This window comes from Rhinatrema bivittatum, chromosome 1 (genome assembly GCF_901001135.1).
Source record: "Rhinatrema bivittatum chromosome 1, aRhiBiv1.1, whole genome shotgun sequence".
NCBI classification, from domain to species: Eukaryota; Metazoa; Chordata; class Amphibia; order Gymnophiona; family Rhinatrematidae; genus Rhinatrema; species Rhinatrema bivittatum.
The window spans coordinates 429,481,509-429,501,193 of NC_042615.1; the positions used below are offsets into that span (position 1 = coordinate 429,481,509).

Sequence of the window (19,685 nt, forward strand, 5' to 3'; positions counted from 1 at the left end):
TGTAGGGCATCCAAGACATCTCCACTCCTAGCTGATGTTGCAGCAGGTAAACTCTAGTCCACAAGCAGCAAGGCCTCCTATCATGTCTGAATTTTGTTACCTTGTGTTAGGGGTCTGTGAAATACCCCCATGGATAGAGAAGTTCTCTTAGGTTGTTCCAGTGCAACTGACAATAATTCAATTTCTCCCTCCTCTCCCTTTATTTCAGTGGTAACTACTAGAGATGTGAATCGGAACTGAAATCGGATCCAATTCTGGTTCCGATTCACATCTCTAGTAACTACTGAGTTGCCAATATAAAGAGCTCCACCTCCTCTCCGCTTGTTTCTTGCGAAGAGATTATGGGCCGGATTTTCAAAAGGCCCGGCGATGCGCGTAAAGCCACGGGACGCATGTAAGTCCCGGGGCTTGCAAAAAGGGGCGGGGAGGGGTGGTCCGGGGGGCGGGGAGAGAAGCTCCAGGCACAGCGGCCAATTGCCGCTCAGCTGGTGCACGCAACTTACTTCAGTCCCAGGGCTGAAGTAAGTTTTAAAACAGAAAAAACGGGAACGGGGGAAGGCAGCCCGGCATGCGCAAAGTGCACAATTGTACACCCCCTTGCATGCTCCAACCCCCGATTTTATAACTTGTGCGCGCAAGTTATAAAATTGGGCATACATCACTGTTGCATTTTTCAATGGTGGGAAGGAAAAGCCCTATTGTCTGAGATCATCCAGTGGGCAGGGCAATGCTGGAAGTTGTTCTGGAGAAAAGGAACAACTTTTCTGCTTGAACACCCTGCTTTCTCTCCCTTTGGTAACAGTCTGCTTCCTAATAGGTGTAATGATTTTGGGTTTTTTGTTGAAATTGTAGGGAGTTGGGGTGGAAAGCCTGCATCTACTATTGTTATCTTGTTGCAAGCAGCTTTGTTTCAGGTTTTTTTTTTTGGTTTTTTTTATAAAGTACCTACTTGCCATTTTGTTTGATGCAAACTGCTACCATAGAGTAACAAAGTAAAACCCCTTGAAAACATTTAAAAGTGGACAGTACAATATTTTTTCCAGAACATAAATACATGTGGTTTTTCCACGGGAAGGTCAAGAGAGTAAAACTGATGTGTTGAAAGAAATTTTATGTACACCCTTTTGAACTCAGTCTAGGACCACAAAACTACACCTGAAAGTGAAGTATCAGGAAGTCTATACCCCTCACTATGGAGTCCCCTATTAGAATGTGGGTTTTTTCCCTTTTGAAGTCTCTGATTCTTGAATATTTATTTTAAACTTTTAATACTCTATCATCCATTCTAATTGGGATCTTTACTACAGTGAAGACCATCAACTTTAATACCTACTCTGGGTGCCTCCAGAGGGGCATATTATTGGGGTTCACTTTCCAATAAAAGTAAATGAGATGTAGTTATTTATTTTTTCTTTGGGAAAGGAATGCACAAGCTAGCTTTTAGCTCCTTAATTACCGGAAATGCTCTGCAGATTCTGTCTGTGCCAAGGATATAGTCAGTTTAGAAGAAGTATTGTCCATCATGCCAGCTGTCAGAGAGAACAGAAAATATTTTACATGTCAACATGAATATCAGTTAACCAGTTACATTTCTATCAATTCCTTACTGTAATTAATCTCATGTTGGTTCACTAGCATGCTACAAACTTCCAAGCTACTTTCAGCAGTTATGGTCCACTCACTAAGAAACACTTTGTTTTCAGAAAATCTTAATATAAACAGAGATAACTGGAAATGAAGCCATTGTTAGATAGTTGGAGACTGTGTTTTGTTAATATTCATTTCAAGGTACTGTTTTTAACACTTATATTCTGTGTGTAAAAGATTAAAATTTATATGAGTTAATTGATTTAAAGTAAGATAAATAGATTTCTTAGACCAAATGTTATAAATAAATCTGATTCACATAGCTAATATTTTGATATATATTTTCAGATACATACATTTTTAGTTAACATGTTTATTCTATGAGAAATTAATTATTATTTTAAACAGAGGTACACTGATACTTATTTTTAGATCAAATTTAATTTTTAGTCTTACATATTTATTCATGCCATTGTTAAATTAGATACTTTTTTTAAAATAAAGTTTTAAATCATTTTTAATCAATTCTTCTTTTGTCAATTTAATTTTCTTAACTGGTTGTGCATAATATTCTCCTTTATAACCTGTTATATTTTAGTTTTTTTTACTGGTTGTATTAGTTGTTCTATTAAATGTTTAATCTATATGTTACCATCTTATTATTTATATGTCATGTTTTACATTTATATGTCCTTTTTGATTAATTTATTTATCTGTGATTTTATATTGAGACTTTTATTTAAATATGTATGTTAATTTATGTCATGTTCATTCATTTTAGCCCGAGGCAGCCACACAGTGGCGAAACTCGGCCAGAGTCGGGCGTTTTTAATTTGTCTCCAATAAAATTGAATATGCAATTGGACATCTGGCATCTATTACATTAATTTCATCCTGACGGCTTTTATAGAGCGCCTCCCTTTGTGTTTTTTGGGTCCGTCCATTATATAATGGGACAAGTATTGGAGAGTTTGCACCCCTGTGGATGCAAGCTTGTGCACGTCCAGCAGCGTAAAGTCAGGTTTCAGCTGTGTGAGGAAATTTTTATAAAAGGTGTGCATCCATGGCATGATCAGTTTTACCATTTCGCCCACCAGTTTGCCCAGTACACAGTTAGGTCTTCCAAACTCCCCTGGTTCTTTAGCCTGCACTACCCCCAAATACCCCAGACCCTTCAAACCCCTCACAGATGCCTGTAACTTTTTTTTTTTTTTTTTAAACTTACACCTCCTCCACAGCAGAAATAAAGTTACATGGCACTGGACTTGGGCGCACACCCAGGTGCATAGGTACTTACATGCAGATCCCTTGGTCCCACCCTAGGATGCCCATGCCCCACCCACATCATGACCAAACCGCATCCCTTTTTCCTCTGATGCAAGATATTTGTGCATCAACACTTGTGCACGTATCTGGGCACCTTATAAAATCGGCTGGACAATAGCTCCCAATGTTGGCGTGCTCATGCCTTTTAAAATTCAGCTTTAAGTGCACCTTATCCTTCTCACTATCATCATAACTCCAGCTTCTATCTTCTGACCCTTCTTTCAATTGACGATATCAAATCTCAATCCTGGCCCTTCAAAGCAACTCTCATTCTATTTGCATACATCAACCTGGGTAACTTTCCTGTTCACTGGCATGCTGAAAATTGACCTTTGTTTCTATCCCTTTGGCACTGAGCAAAAATTTGCTTATTCTGCACTTACAAGTTAGATTAGAATGTTCAGTTGTTAGTTTGGTTGCCAAAAAATAAACTTTTGAGGACTGTGTTATCTTTTATTGTACCAACAATATGATTTTAGGTGCAGCTGTTTTAAATAAGTATAATCCCTGTTCCCTTCTTTCTGGACACACAACCACATATCACAATCCTCTTATGTGGAAGTGGACCCTTGGCCCAAAATGAGGTTGGCGCAACCCACAGAGAGGAGCCTTGCAGGTCCCCATAGTAGACAGGTGGAGCTGGCTGGAGCAGAGGCCCAACAGAACCTTTGCCAGTATCAGCCCTTGTTCCCCTTAGGTTGGCACCGAGGGGGTGCCAGGGTCAGCTGGACTTAGGCGCAGGCCTCTAGGAAGAGATGAATCCATCACAGAAGGTATAGCAGGCCAACAGGAGTGGAACAGGGACAGTTCAAGCAGTGGTCGGTGCAAGAAGCAGACAGCAGAGACAGATGCAGGCTGTGGTCAGGCACAGAAGGAATTTGTGCAATGTCAAGATCCAGGTAGAGGTCTGGGCTGGCAAAGTTTGATCAAGACAATGAGCAGACAGTGGTCACAGGGCAGGCAGAAGTCAAGCAGCAATCCGAAGTCAAGCCAAGAATTCAATCTAAGGATATGAGGCAAGGCGGAATGACAGTGCAGGACGCTGAAGACAGATGAGGGACCACAGGAGACAGCCAGACCGAGGAAGGACCAGGAGCAGACATGGGAGCTCTGAAGACACACAGCAGAAACAGAACATGAAGACGAGGCACAGGAACAAGACCAGGAACAGGACTCAGGAACTCAGAGGCAAACAGCTACTCTGAAGAGCTCGACCTATTACCGAGGCATCTGAGATAGGTCTGAGCAGGCCTTAAGTAGTGGAGAGCCTGAGATGTCATCCCTGGGTGCCATTGTGGATTTCCTGCTGCAGGCCCTTTAAATTGAGTTGAGCTGTGCACGTGCCCCGCTGAGCCGAGCTGCATCCCTAGCTCGGCATGTCAGGCCTGTGCGGTGGCCTGCTGCGTCTTCATTCGAAGGCTTGCCGTAGCGTCGGTGGGCCCCCTCTGACTTGAGGCTGGAGGTAAGTGTGGCCAGTCACAGGATGGACCCATGACCAGCAAAACGTAACAGTACCCCCTCCTTTAAACTCCTTCCCCCAACGGGGCTTGGGTTTCTTGGGGGTTTGAATCATGGAACTCTTTTAGGAGACTCTTGTCCAGGATGTTTGAGGCTTGCTCCCAAGTATTCTCCTCTGGACCCTACCCCTCCCAGGACATCAGGTACTTCCATCTCTTGTTCCGATGTGGTCTAGGCATTTTCCTTGATGGCCATGTGACGACTAGGGGGCTTGAGGAAGGGAGATATGAAAAACATTAACTAACTAACTCGAATAGCTGGCAAAAACGAAGACCTTACGTATCCGGTGAGGATGACATCAACTCAGGGGGACGCCCCTGAGGCTCGCGCCACAGCTAATACTTGAGTCGGGGCCGTGCAGCACGCACGCCCCTAGGGTTCAGGAGAACATGGCGGAAGGCAGCATCTAGCCGGTCCGGGGATGCCGGAGAAGGTCGGCAAGATGACGCTGCGGCAGCCAAACTTCCATCAACGAAAGAGGGAGTCGCAAAAGAGGTAAGGTGGGCAGAGTGGAGACGTCGGGCAGCGACCGTCGCAACAACCTTCTCCATTGCAACTATATCTTTTTTGAGATGTGGTGACCAGAATTGTACACAGTATTCAAGGTGTGGTCTCACCATGGAACGATACAGAGGCATTATGACATTTTCCGTTTTATTCACCATTCCCTTTCTAATAATTCCCAACACTCTGTTTGCTTTTTTGACTACTGCAGCACACAAACAACGATTTCAACGTGTTATCCACTAGGACGCCCAGATCTCTTTCTTGGGTGGTAGCTCCTAATATGGAGCCTAACATCGTGTAACTATAGCATGGGTTATTTTTCCCTATATGCATCACCTTGAACTTATCCACATTAAATTTCAACTGCCCAATTTTCCAGACTCACAAGGTCTTCCTGCAATTTATCACAATCTACTTGTGATTTAACTACTCTGAATAATTTTGTAGCACCTGCAAATCTGATTACCTCACTTGTCGTATTTCTTTCCAGATCATTTATAAATATATTGAAAACTATGAGTCCCAATACAGATCCCTGAGGCACTCCCTTCCACTGAGAAAATTATCCATTTAATTCAACTCTCTGTTTCCTGTCTTTTAGCCAGTTTGTAATCCACAAAAAGACAATGCCACCTATCCCATGACCTTTTACTTTTCCTAGAAGCCTCTCCTGAGGAACTTTGTCACATGCCTTCTGAAAATCCAAATACACTACATCTACCAGTTCACCTTTATCCACATGTTTATTAACTCCTTCAAAAAAGTGAAGCAGATTTGTGAGGCAAGACTTGCCTCGGGTAAAGCCATGATGACTTTGTTCCATTAAACCATGTCTTTCTATATGTTCTGTGATTTTGATATTTAGAACACTTTCCATTATTTTACCAGGCACTGAAGTCAGGCTAACTGGTCTGTAGTTTCCCAGATCGCCTCTGGAGCCCTTTTTAAATATTGTGGTTACATTAGCCACCCTCCAGTCTTCACATACAATGGATGATTTTAATGATATGTTACAAATTTTTACTAATAGACTTGAAATTTCATTTTTGAGTTCCATCAGAACCCTGGGGTGTATACCATCTGGTCCAGGAGATTTACTACTCTTTAGCATTTCAATCAGGCCTACCACATCTTCTAGGTTTACCGTGATTTGGTTCAGTCCATCTGAATCATTACCCATGAAAACCTTCTCCTGAACGGGTATCTCCCCAACATCCTCTTTAGTAAACAGCAAAGCAATGAAATTGTTTAATCTTTCCATGATGGCCTTATCTTCTCTAAGTGTCCCTTTAACCCCTCGATCATCTAACGGTCCAACTGACTCGCCTACAGGCTTTCTGCTTCGGCTATATTTTTAAAAAGTTTTTACTGTGAGTTTTTGCCTCTACGGCCAACTTCTTTTCAAATTTTCTCTTAGCCTGTCTTATCAATGACTTACATTTAACTTACCAATGCTTATGCATTATCCTATTTCCTTCTGTTGGATCCTTCTTCCAATTTTTGAATGAAGATCCTTTGGCTAAAATAGCCTCTTTCACCTCCCCTTTTAACCATGCCTGTAATTGTTTTGCCTTCCTTCCACGTTTCTTAATGTGTAGAATACATCTGGACTGTGCTTCTAGGATGGTATTTTTTAACAATGTCCATACCTCTTGCACACATTTTACCTTTGTTGCTGCTCCTTTCAGCTTTTTTCTATTTTTCTCATCTTTTCAAAGTTTCCCTTTTGAAAGTTTAACACAAGAGCCATAGATTTGCTTACTGTCCCCCTTCCAGTCATTAATTCAAATTTGATCATATTATGATCACTATTGCCAAGCGGTCCCACCACTGTTACCTCTCTCATAAAATCCTGTGCTCCACTGAGAATTAGATCTAAAATTGCTCCCTCTCTCGGTTTCTGAACCAATTGCTCCATTAAACTGTCATTTATTCCATCCAGGAACTTTCTCTCTCTAGCGTGACCCGATGATACATTTACCTAGTCAATATTAAGGTAATTGAAATTTCCCATTATTACTGCACTACCAATTTGGTTAGCTTCCTTGATTTCTCTTAGCATTTCACTATCCGTCTCACCATCTTGACCAGGTGGACGGTAGTATACTTCCATCACTAGAGTCTTCCCCAACACACAAGGGATTTCTACCCATAAAGATTCAATTGTGCATTTAGTCTCATACAGGATGTTTATCCTGTTGGACTCTATGCCATCCCAGACATAAAGCGCCACACCGCCTCCCGGGTGCTCCTCTCTGTCATTGCGATATAATTTGTACCCCGGTAAAGCACTGTCCCATTGGTTATCCTCCATCCACTATGTCTCTGAGATGCCAATTAAGTCTATGTCGTCATTCACTGCTATACATTCTAATTCTCCCATCTTACTTCTTAGACTTCTGGCATTAGCATACAAACATTTCAAAGTTTGTTTTTTGTTTGTATTTTCATTCTGCTTTTTAATTGATAGGGATAAGTTAGAATTTTTTCGACATTTACTGAGTTAATTGCCCGGGGCTCCTTTCCAGATCACGAAAATGCGGCCCATATTGTTTTGATTCCTAAACCTGGGAAAGACCCCCTCTTGCCGGAATCTTATCGCCCTATATCATTGCTCAATTATGACCACAAGCTTTTAGCTAAAATTCTGGCGGACAGATTGGCGGTTTGTCTTCCATCTTTGATTGGCGAGCATCAGGTGGGCTTTGTCCGTCGGCGCTACGCGAGTTCTAATATTCGGAAAATTCTATCGGCCATGACGATGAGTCGGTGGATGTCCCACCCTTATCTGGCCATTAGCTTCGATGCGGAGAAAGCGTTCGATAGGGTGGAATGGGATTACCTCTTCTTTGTCCTGCGGCGTATGGGATTTCAGGGCCTTTTCCTACAGGCTATCCACTTGCTTTACAATGGGCCCAAGGCTCGCATAATGGCTAATGGCTCTCAGTCCGATACCTTTCCGGTGGCGCGCGGTACTAGACAGGGTTGCCCCTTGTCTCCTCTGCTCTTCTTGTTACAGTTGGAACCTCTTCTGCACGCAATCAATGAAACACCGGAGATACGGGGGATTCGGATGGACTCTCTCATCTTTAAATACGTGGCATTCGCCGACGATCTCTTAGTTTTTATCACTAAACCCCAATCCTCCTTGCCGCCCCTTTTGCGCGTACTTGAGATTTTTGGGTCCTTCTCTGGCTTCCGTCTCAATGAGTCCAAATCTGCAGCCTTAGCCTACCCCCCCACCTTGCGAGATACCTGGGTTGGCCCCTTCCCATTGCAGTGGGCGGGAGATAGCTTACGCTATTTGGGGGTTTGTCTTCCCTCAGACCCGGAATCCCTTTACCAAGCCAACATCCCGGGCCTTCTTCACCACACTAAGGACCAGCTGGCGGCATGGAGGGGTCTGCCTCTTTCGGTCGCAGGGCGTGTCGCACTCATCAAAATGACCCTGCTTCCGAAGTGGCTCTATCTTTTGCAAAATGTGCTGTTATTTTTGAAGCATAGGGACTTGGCCCTGGTGGACAGCGCTATGCGCCGCTTCCTGTGGCGTGGTGGGACTTCCAGGATTCCGTTGAAGTGGCTACAGAACCCGCGAGTGGGGGGGGGTTTGGGGGTCCCGGACCTCGCTAAATATAATCTAGCCTGCAACATGCGGATCCTTCGTAATTGGTTAATAGAGACTTCTGACTACACACCTTTCTGGGTGGAAAGGGCTCTCTTGCACCCACTGGCCCCGTCGTATGTACTGCAGGCTAAGGCAGGTCACCTTCCCCCCTTTCTGCACGCTTCCGCTCTTATCCGACCCTTGAGGTGTACATGGCGTCGGTTGGTGAAACTCTTACACATCCCCACAGTTTGTGCTTACTTCCTCCCCATTCAGGGTAATGCTGAGTTTCCTTCCGGTTCCCAATCTACGATGTTTCGTCAGTGGGCAGCTAAAGGTATCACCCGCCTGGGGCATTTATGGACCCGAGAGGGGTTGTTCATGCAGTTTTCGGATTTTCAAGCCCTGTATCAGCTGGGGCGCGCACACACCTTCTACTATTTGCAGGTTCGGCACTATGTGAGGGCTTTGCCGTCTGACACTCAGGAGATGGCAGTTTATGTGGCGCTCGATAATGTTTTCCACTTTGAGAGGTTGAGGACCCCTTCCATTTCTAGTTATTACAAGGCCTTGCAACAAAAAACTCTGATAGATGTCTGCTCCCCCTTGGTTGCGCGCTGGAACGGGGATGGTGTGTTCTGGATCACTAGTTTTATTTTACGTGTATGTTTTAGGCGTCTATCCAGGATCTCATCGAACGTCTATTATCGGGAAATGCAGCTCAAATTTTTATGTCGAGCTTATGTGTCCCCTCAGAGGGCATACCAGTTAACAGTAGCGTCCTCGCCGGAGTGCCCGCGCTGTTTCGTGGCGGTGGGCTCCATGTCTCATGTTTTTTGGGCATGTCCCCCTGTGCACCGCTTTTGGCGTAGACTGGTTGATTACATGTCAGCTCTGCTAGACGTGGCATTACCTTTTTCACCCCTGTGGGTGCTTTTTGGCTGAGTTTCCCCACTCCGAGTTCGAGATCCTGGCTCGCGCCTACTTTTCCAAAAGGCATGTTGTGTGGGGAAGAAAACCATCTTACAGGTTTGGCGCTCCTCGGATACCCCATCTTTTGGTGCGTGGAGGAATCATTTCCATGCGATGATGACGATGGAGAGCATGATGGCCCGGGGCTCCCCCGGAAGACGACGCAGCTTTTCCAATACGTGGAACTGTTATCTCCAGCAGCTTACTCCCCAGGCACGCAGTCTGGTCCTGAACGATTGACGGGGCTCGTAGCGCAGGGGCTCATTGTATTGCTGTACTTCTTGTGAATGCGCAGTTATTAATGTCTGTTCTGTACTCCGCGGAAATTAGGGTGGTGGGGGGGGTGTAAGACTCACTTTACAGAGAGGGATCTGAACAAACCCATCTGTGTTATCTGTTTTTCTTTGTTAAAACTCAATAAAAACCGTTTTACACAAAAAGTTAGAATTTTTTTAGCTCAGGTGAGTTTTTAGTTACAGGCACTTTTCTTATTATTGGAACCTCACTGTCGGGATGCTCTAATTCTAATGCGTCATTTGTATCCTTTGAATATACCTCCCTCCGAACCATGCGCTGCTGAGCGACTGTCAGCTTTTCCCTTTGTTCTAGTTTAAAAGCTGCTCACCACAGAAGTCAGACTAACCAGCCTGTCATTCCTCCTTACTTCAACTTTAAATGAGATCCTTCCCACTCCAGCAACTTCTTCTCTGAGAATTCTGTTGGCATGGACTTTAGAGGAAATTCCTGCTACCTCTATCCCAGGTGCAGAACCGCTTCAGCAGCAGAAAAACACTTCCTGGATCATAGACAATGCCAAAGTGTATCTGCACTTCTTCACAATTCCAAGAATTTGGAAGACTTTAAAAAGAGCAAGAAACCTGGGATAGATTTTCCATCCAAAGAAATCTTATTAAGATTCCTGCTCAGAGTTACTCATGGCTATTGTAAGAATTCACTCCCTTTCTTGCAGCTCCAGTGTTTTCAACCTGGAGTCCTGGACCGCCTATGAAGAAAGAGCACAGAAAACTCTAGGCTCCTTAGGTTTGGGTCCAGATTTAGTTTAAACTTTAGTGATAGCTTTTAAATCTTTACAGATCTCAGGGTCATTATATTTAATGGACAAATAATGAAATACACCCCAAGCTATTCCCTATGATCAGAAAATGCATGATTGTTATATGTATCAATCAAAATTGCTAGATTAATTCAGACTTGCAAGCAAGCTTTTTTTGTGCAAGGCCCCACAGACAAGGGTGCCAACAGGCTCCAGATTTTCAAAACATTTTGATCCAGTCCTGGTTCTGCTCCACTGCATCACAGTCTTGCTTTCCTTGAGGAATGCAATAGGGAAATTAGAATTACAATTCCCTGCTTGAAGTAGGGTAAAGCCATGACTGGATTAACCGTACCCATAGTTATGGAATGATTTCCCACACAAGACCAGATTGGCAAAGGATCTGATTGAGTTCAGGCATAACCTGAAAACCTGGCTATCTGTAAATGTTAACTGTGCTGGGAAGTAAGGGTATAGGCTTCACACCACAATTTTGTAGAAAGGTTTAACAACATTCCATGACTGGGTGCTGACATAATGTAGTTGTCAGTGTTCCTTGCCTGAAAAAAAAAGTGCCTTATAACATTTTGATCTCGTTTGGCAAGTATTTTACTTTTATGTGTTGTGATAATGGCATATAGATTTTGTGGATTGTGTTACTGCATTTTGTTTTATGTTTTAGAACTGATTAATATTTTGGGAATTGCTTTAAGAAGATGGATATGAAAATTAAACAAATAAACAAACTAATGCAAGTTGCATTTCTAGAACTGTTGCTGTAGCTCAGTTTAGAGTACCACTTTTCAATCCTTCGGCATATGAAGTTATTTCTGGTGACTTATCAAGTCTTAAAGAGGCACCTTCAATTTTTCTCTTTTGAAACAAACTTAAAATGTTAGTTCTAGATACATTCGGTTCATTTGCATGAAAGGATAACACTAAGGACCATAAAGTCACTAGCTGAGCAATATTTGTAAATAACAAGCTTACAGTTAAGACAATTTTCGAATGGTTTTACCTGAGTAACTAAGCAGTAAACCAAGTAAAACCTCTGCATATAAAAATACATGACTTGTGGATACTATGAAATGCCATGACCATTGAGAGACTGCAATTACCCTTCTGGTGGCTCTCAAGGCTCTGGAAATGGACCATTTCATGACCTGTAGCAGCAATCCTGTGATCAGACTAAGCACTTTCTGCAGCAAAAAATGCCCAGCCTTATCCAAGAAACTTCTGAAGAGTACTGGTATCTTAGGACCATATATTTGTATTATGGAGGTTAGGTGGAATATGAAATGTGCATTTTGGGGTGATGCAGTAACATCTAAACTTTACTTGCTGCATTTTATGTCACATTGGTGGCAATGAATCTTAGTATACGATGATAATCCTGTCCCACAAATATTCTGTTAATGTAGACTGTGTATGTATGTACTGTAAATTGTAAAGAATGCTCCTGTTTTTGGACATTGATTTGCAGGGGAATTATACTTTTCTTTTTTTTTTTTTTTTTAAAGTTAAACTAAACTAGATTTCTTGCTACTTACCATTTAACTGTTGGCTAGCTCTCACGCAATCAAACACTACTTTTCTGTAATGTGATGTATTATTCTGGAGCATTTCTGCTGCTTCCACGTTGACGGGATTTTCCATTACTGGATTAGAAAGCATAACCTAAATACAGATGTATAAAATAATTTTATTATGCCCATTCATATATTAGGAAGCTCACTAGCTGACAAGGTCGATATTCAAAGTCTCTCTGAGGGTAGCTTTTGAAGTTACCAATGCAAAAGATGTGTTTTTGAAATTTTACCCGGCTGACCATACAAACGTTATGGACACAACTTTGTGTGCATAAAATTTATCTAGACAAAAAGGGGTATCAGTGTGTGTGTTCCAGGGGTGGGGCTAAACTTTATCCAAGTATATTCAGCGGGAGACTTGTACAAATAATTCCCGCCAAATATCCAATACAAGTTCTGTGTGCATCTTTCCATAGATAAATCTGGCACTTGCCAGCATACTGAATATTAACTTCTTGAATGGTAATGTGAAGAAGGTGGGAACTGAGTGCAATGTCCACCTCTGACAAAGAGCGCAATTTTCATAGGGATTGGGTAATATGAGTTTAGTTATGGGTTTACCTAGGACCCCTTCTCCCCTCCCACACACAGCAGAAGTGCCCCTAAAAGCATTCATAGTGTGCCTACATTCATTCTTACCTGCTTCAAAGCAGGTAAGAATGAATGTGCCAAAATGGGAGCCCCATTCGACAAATAGCCACATTTATGTTTTAATTGACATGATTTTGTAATATCAAAGCTGCATGTTGCAATTTACATATAGTTTATTGTGTGTTTTGAACTGGAATAGCTTGTGCTTGTATCTTTGAATGGCTTTTTCAGTGTCAAGGTGGCTTCAGTACTTGGTCTCAGATTTTTCACTCAAATCAGTCCATTTCCCTGACATCCACAGGCCATTGGCCAAGCTGAAAGAACCAATCGGACCCTGAAGACGTTCCTACGTTCCTATGTAAATGATCAGCAAGATAATTGATCTTTTCTTCCCTGGGACAAGCTGTCAACAACATGCATGTTGCTGCAGCCACCGATGTTTCCCTGTTTTCTGTAGTATTCGGATGGCAGCCCCGCCTGCCTCTTCCTGTTCCCTTGACCGTTCCATCTCCAGCAGCTCAATCAATGGCTCACACCATCCGTCAGGTATGGAACAGAGTAAAAGAGCGTCTTTCTCAAGCCGCTGAACGCTCCAAGTGTAACTCTGATATCCATAGACGTCCTGCTCCACTCTTTCATCCCGGCCAAAAGGTGTGGCTAAGCGCTCGACACATACGACAGACTTCCCTCTCATCTCTTGGCTCCGAAGTATATAGGATAATTTCCTGTCATCCGAAGAGTGGGAGCGATATCATACCAACTACAGCTACCTCGTGCCATGGGCATCCATAACACGTTTCATATGTCCCTGTTGAAGCCATTGGTCCTCTCCTGGCTCTCACGCAGAGTCCCCTCTCCTCACGGGTCTCTGCCGAACCTGACTCCTCCCTGCAGGTAAGAGAGGTCCTTGACATCTGGCGGCGTCGAGAAAAATGGTAATACCTCTAAGCCTAGGAGGGTTATGAGGCCGAAGAGAATTCGTGGGAACCCTCCCATATCATCCTTGATAAGGAGCTGCTGAAAGCCTTTCATAGGGCTCATCCTGACAAGCCACGGCCGCGTAGGGGGAGGCCTAGAAGGGGGGAGTACTGTTATACGCCCTGTTCGCTCCCGTCCCGCTCACTTTCATGGTTGCACGGCAGGTGCCAGTAGTTCCAGGCCCCGGCGTCCCGCAGCGGCAGCTGCCGGGCCTTCTACTGCGAACCAGGGCTCATGCCAGAGCTCGGGGTCTTCGATGCTGCTGGCCACACCTCTATGCGCGCACAGAACGCCCGGCCTCTTGTAGGGCCAAGGGCAGGTCTTGACTCTGCGGCGTGCCCTAATTGATTCTCCGTTATAAGAAAGTCCCTGCCTGCACTTCTTTGCCTTGACAATCGGGTCGTTGCTAGATTGTCTCCTCGCTTGTACCTGTTCCTGTCTTGTTCCAAGTCTCGTTCCAGGATCCTTCTGTTCCAGCCTTGTTCCTGCTTCCTAGTACCAGCATCATCCTATTCCTGTTCATCTGTTCATCTCCCCAGGTAGTACCTCCGGACTGTCTCTTTGGTACTGACCTTGGTTTGCTACTTGACCTGTTTGCTTGTCTGCCTGCTTTCTGAACCCGGTCCATTCCTCGACCTGTCTGCCTGCTGCCTGCCTTCTGACTCCAGTTCGTCCCTCGACTTGTCCGTCTGCCTCCAGCCTGCTACTTGACTCGTCTGCCTACTGCCTGCCTCTTGACCTCAGCCTGCCTGTGACCTCACCTGACCTTCGGTACCTGACCTCAGCTTTGTTGACCACTCTTCGGACTGACTCCTGGATTCTGACCTTTGCCTGCTTGACCACGCCTTCAGATGCTGGCTTTGTTCCTAGCCATATCTCCTACGTTGTTCTGGTCCTCCTTGTTACACCTGACCTCCAGTCTCGAACCGGACCGCGCTCTCCTCCTATCTGTGGGCATGCCAGACTTCCAGTCTCTAAGGAGACCCTGCGAGGCCCAGCTAAGTCCAAGCAGCCCGGGTCCCTACGGGCTCCTCCCGGGGGGACCTCGGGCTTCCAGTGGTAAAGCTCTCTGTAATCTCTGTCTCCTCTCGTGCTCCACCCCCTGGGGGCAGTTGCCTTCTGGTCCCTACCAGGAGGCGCATCTCCACTGCCACAGGACAAGGGTTCACCTCCGAGCGCAACAGATGCCTTATTTTTAGGATTGAGAGTTTGTATGTTTCCTGATGTTGCCAAAGCAACTCAATCTATGAAAAAGTGTTTTTTGTTGATGCATCCAGCTGTCACTAGCTTTGGGTCTTTGTTTTGGCTTTATTTTCCTTGTAAGTGTGCAGTTAAATTTAAGGGAGTTAAATATGTATTTTTTGAGCCCTCCCAACTGACTGTGTTTCTTAATGATAGACTTCCACAGGGCCCTGCTCCCCCTGTCAAGTTAGAAGTTTTCCTATGATACCGGCACTAATAATTGTTTGAGGGTTCTTTCCTTTCCATTTGGTGTATTGTTTCTAGCCTACATTATTGTTATTGTTACTATTTCTTCTCAATACTTCAGACTTGGAATTCCATTTTATTAGTGGACTGACAGAGTATGAGAGATCTAGTTATGTTTACCTATTATGTTGTTTCTTACTGTTTGAGGATCTCTATGTGCTGTTCTGTACAAGTTTATTTTGCTTGGATTTATTTGAAAATTCTATAAATAAAATAATAAAAAAAAAAAAAACACACATTACTGGAGAGCTTTTAATGTTTTTCCTCTATAAAATGACACTCCTTTTTGTCGTGTCTTCTGGTATACCATATGATGATCTTTGTGCATCTTTACATGCTTGTGAACAACTGCAAGTATGCTCATTTCCTCAATAAAAAATGTTTAGACAAAAAAGCCAATTGCATTAATATATTTATGTGTGTAAGGCAAGGCATACTGGGAAGTAAAATAGGATTTGTTCTGCACTTTAAAATTAGTAAACTGCAAATTGCAAGTTAAAAGAAATAAGATATATATGGTTGCCCAATTTAACTTTCAAAATTGTGTTTTCAATATAACGCACATTTTATGACATGCTAAAAGTTTTGAAAATAATAACTAATTAGGAAAGGAAGCACTGACCCATCTCAATTAAAAGTCAAAGAAAACATGCAACTTATATTTCCTTACCTGTATAGTAAGTAAGATGCTTGTCATTGTTAAGCGATTATTCCACTCTTCAGGGTTGTCTAGAAAATCAATACAGGGTTTGCCAGACGTCTTATTCACTATGTTGGGAAAACAATGTTATACATCAATTGCTAGCAATATACATGCACACACATTTGAAAAGACGGTATAGAAATATTTTTAAATAAAATAAATAAATAAATAAATATGATATACACAAACATAAAATCTATTTACTATTTTATTTAATATAATTTACATACCACCTTCCAGACCTTAAAAAAAGGTCACTCAAATTATGAAACAAATTATATACAATCTATAAACTTCCGAATCTAAAAATAAAAACCTAACCAGAAGTCAGATGCCATCAGATCACCAAACAAAACCTCAAGCCTCTAAAGACAACAAAATTCATTTTGACTAAGGGTTATTAGAAACTTATTTGAAAGAGTAAGAGAGATCACAGATAAAGATGGAGCCCTGAGCTACATGTTGCCAAGCTCCTTAAAGACTGGAGCAGAATTTGCTTACTCTGACTAGGCTGTAAATATCACAAAGCAGTATCAAATTTCTTCCACTCTTTCTCTCAAATAGACTGAAACTGTGTTTCTCACTGTCTGAAAAAAATATTAAACTTTAGATCTTAAAATTAAAAGGAAAATTGGCAATCGGCGGAGGTGATGTAGAACAGGAGCTGCTGCTATGTGTCAGAAACAGAAATATATTACTGTCAGGCCGATACAGTAAAGCGCGGCCGTGGTTACCCTGTTTTTAAACCCGCTTTGAACGCACATTTTGGAAGCGTATGTCTAACCCGCGATTCAGTATTTGGTTTTATGCGTCCTTACCGCTTACTGAAATAGACGCGTATCCCTTTCCGCCCGCCGCATGTATATATGTTATGTTAATGATCGGATTCGCTATTCCCTCCGATACAGTAACGTGCGCCCAGATTATCGCCTTTTTAACCAGCTATTTTGCTGCGTCTTTAACCTGCAAATGTACCGCCTACCCTGACCTGGTGTTAGTGTGGTGAACTTAGCCGCCCAGTCCCAAACCATCCCAATCCACAGAAAAAAAATTCTTGTCGCACAAGGGGGGGAAAAAGTAACCCAACCTGGCACCACCGCGATTAACCTCAGAGTACTTCGGTTCCGTAGGGAAGAAAGGACACAGTTTCCGGGGGCTCCTCTGGCCTTCTCGTGGGTCTGGGCTCCTTGTCGCCACTGACTTGCAGTGGGCACGAGCTCCTGTATCAGGCCCTATCCCTACACACCCTAAGCCGTGACCTCTGACGTCCAGCCGGGCGCTCAGGTCACGGTGTGCGTTCATGCACCTTCCCGCTGCCTTGAGCGCCCGACTAGGTGCTCAAGGCAGCGGGAAGGCGCATGAATGCACGCCATGACCTGAGCACCGTGTCCTGAGCGCCCGACTTGCTGCCGCTGTCATGCGCCTTCCCACTGCCTTGAGCACCCTACTTGGACGTCCAGGCGGGCGCTCAAGGCAGCGGGAAAATGCATGAATGCATGCCGCGCCCTGACCGGCTACGCCAGCAAGCCCAGCAGCATCGGCATGGGCTTCGACCAGCGGCATGTCGGCCCTCGCTCCAGCTACTCGGACTCGCACTACGAGGCCCGGGCGACCCTGAGGCAGATGGCGCTGGCCCACCGCAGGCCAGTCCATGCTCCAGCCTGTGCGGTCAGTCCCTGGAACTGGAGAAGGAGTTGGTGCTGCACATGAAGAAAGAGTATTTTGGTGAGTAACTAGTGTGTGGTACTTGCTTCAATGCCAACAGACGTTCATGGGCCTTCCCCCTGCCTTGAGCGCCCAGGCTGGACGTACCACTGGTACCTGTCATTTGAAATGTCATTCCTGGTGGAATGACATTTCAAATGACAGGTACCAGTGCACCCAGGATACTGTATAGGCACTGTATACCGCTCTATACAGTAAAATGGATTGCGCACGCCTACTGCTTCATGGACGCACTTTGGACGCCGCTTGCATTTGCGTCTCATTTGAATACTGTATCGAGCGGTATGTGACCCAAATTGTGCATGCGGCAAAGGAAGGTGCGCCCGGCACTGCCACACTCTTTCTTACGCGTCCTTACTGTATCGGCCTGTGTGTGTTTTGGACTATCTGTAGCCTGCTCATGAACCTCTGAAGAAGGCCCAAGTGCAGATAATTACTGTAATCCAATTAAAACATCACTAATGATTGCACCACTGCTCTAAAAAAAATACCTATCTAAAAAAGGGCAAAATTTTCAGACGACCTTTAAATTTAGCAAATGAAATTCTAATTACATCTGAAATATGTGTTTCTAAAATAAATTCTGAATTTAACAAAATACTCTGTGGGATCTCGCTATAGGCACCACTTTCCTATTAACATTTTTCTTTTTCAAAGATGGTATGTATAATGGGTTACAACCATCAACCTTCAGGATCTCTGTCTTAGTATGCAGGACAAGTTTGTTCAGTTTAAACCAAACAAACAGTTGCCAACTTCCAGTTAAATTGTGTAATCACTTTGTCCTACTTTGGGCCCCTAATTGGAAACCATTGGTAGTTTAGCTAAAGTATTTGGCACCTGGGGTGGATACTTCCTTTGGCATCCCTCCAATGTTCACTTCTGTTACCCCCACCCCCCTAAAGATCTCTGGTTCCTTTCTCCTTCACACAAGCTCCCTCTTTCTCTTGGTACACACTTTCACACACCTTTGCACACAGGCTCCCTCCAATTCTCTGTCACACATGCACACCCCTTCTCACAGGCTCCCTCTCTCTCACACAAAAACACACCCTCACTTCCATACCCACACGCACAAACACGTTGCCAGTCTCTTATTTACATACACACATGTAAGCACCCAATCTCTTACTCACATACATACACACACTCACACTTCCTTTCCTCTCTCAATCACATAGGCTCACGTGCAGTCATTCTGGTCCTCTCCCTCTCTGGCCGCTCTCTTTATTGTATGTATTCCACTGTGAGCAGCCCATCAGCCTCCCTCTTCTTCTGCCATAAGTGGGATGAGCTCTGCTTGTGGCCGCTGGCCTCTTTTGCTGCGAGTGGGATGGGTTCTGCTCATGATGGGCGGCCTCCCTCTTCTTCTGCCATGAGCAGGATTGGCTCCACTGACATCTCAGCAGCCTCTCCTACTGTGAGCAGGTTGGGCTTCGCTCTCATCCCGGCAGCCTTCTTCTTCTGCCTAGAAAGGGATGGGCTGTGCTCACAGCCCAGCGGTTTTCCTCTTCTTCTACCGTGAGCAGAATGGGCTCTGCTTGCGTTTGCCGATCTTCCTCTCAATAGCACCCCCGTCCTGGCTGGCACCTGGGGCAGACCACCTTAGTATGCCACTGGACATCATCCACATATATATAGGCTTTTTTGGTCCAATAGTTTAGTTTTATTTTTTTCTTTAATATACAACCTTTCTATATTAAACAAAATAGTTTAAAATAAATACATAAAACACAATTTACAATAAATAAAATGCAAAATATCAATCCAATAAAATACCATAAAAAAATCACCACATCTACAACAGCAAAGCAATGATAAAAATATATAAAATACCATAAAAAAATCAATATAAAATTAACAAATGACACATACATATAAACCCCAAGGTCATTAAAACAAAAAGATGTAATGAAGGTTATAATCTCACAGAACAGAGAATAATGTGCCTACATGTAAACCGTTGCAATGGTATTTAACTTAGCAACGGTATAGAAAAGGTTTTAAATAAACAAACAAACATACATACAGGCAGATACAGTA

The 19,685-nt window shown here is 43.7% G+C and overlaps 1 protein-coding gene across 1 annotated transcript in view; it reads right to left on the reverse strand.

The window, feature by feature from the left end:
* Positions 1-19,685, reverse strand: part of LOC115096894 (ubiquitin-conjugating enzyme E2 U-like) — a 205,374-nt gene that overhangs the window by 83,761 nt on the left and 101,928 nt on the right. Inside the window, exons 5-7 of the mRNA XM_029612142.1 lie at positions 15,885-15,982; positions 12,119-12,245; positions 1,457-1,529 (exon numbers count right to left, since the gene is read on the reverse strand). Coding sequence (XP_029468002.1) covers positions 1,457-1,529; positions 12,119-12,245; positions 15,885-15,982 — 298 coding nt within the window. The remainder of the gene's footprint in view (positions 1-1,456; positions 1,530-12,118; positions 12,246-15,884; positions 15,983-19,685) is intronic.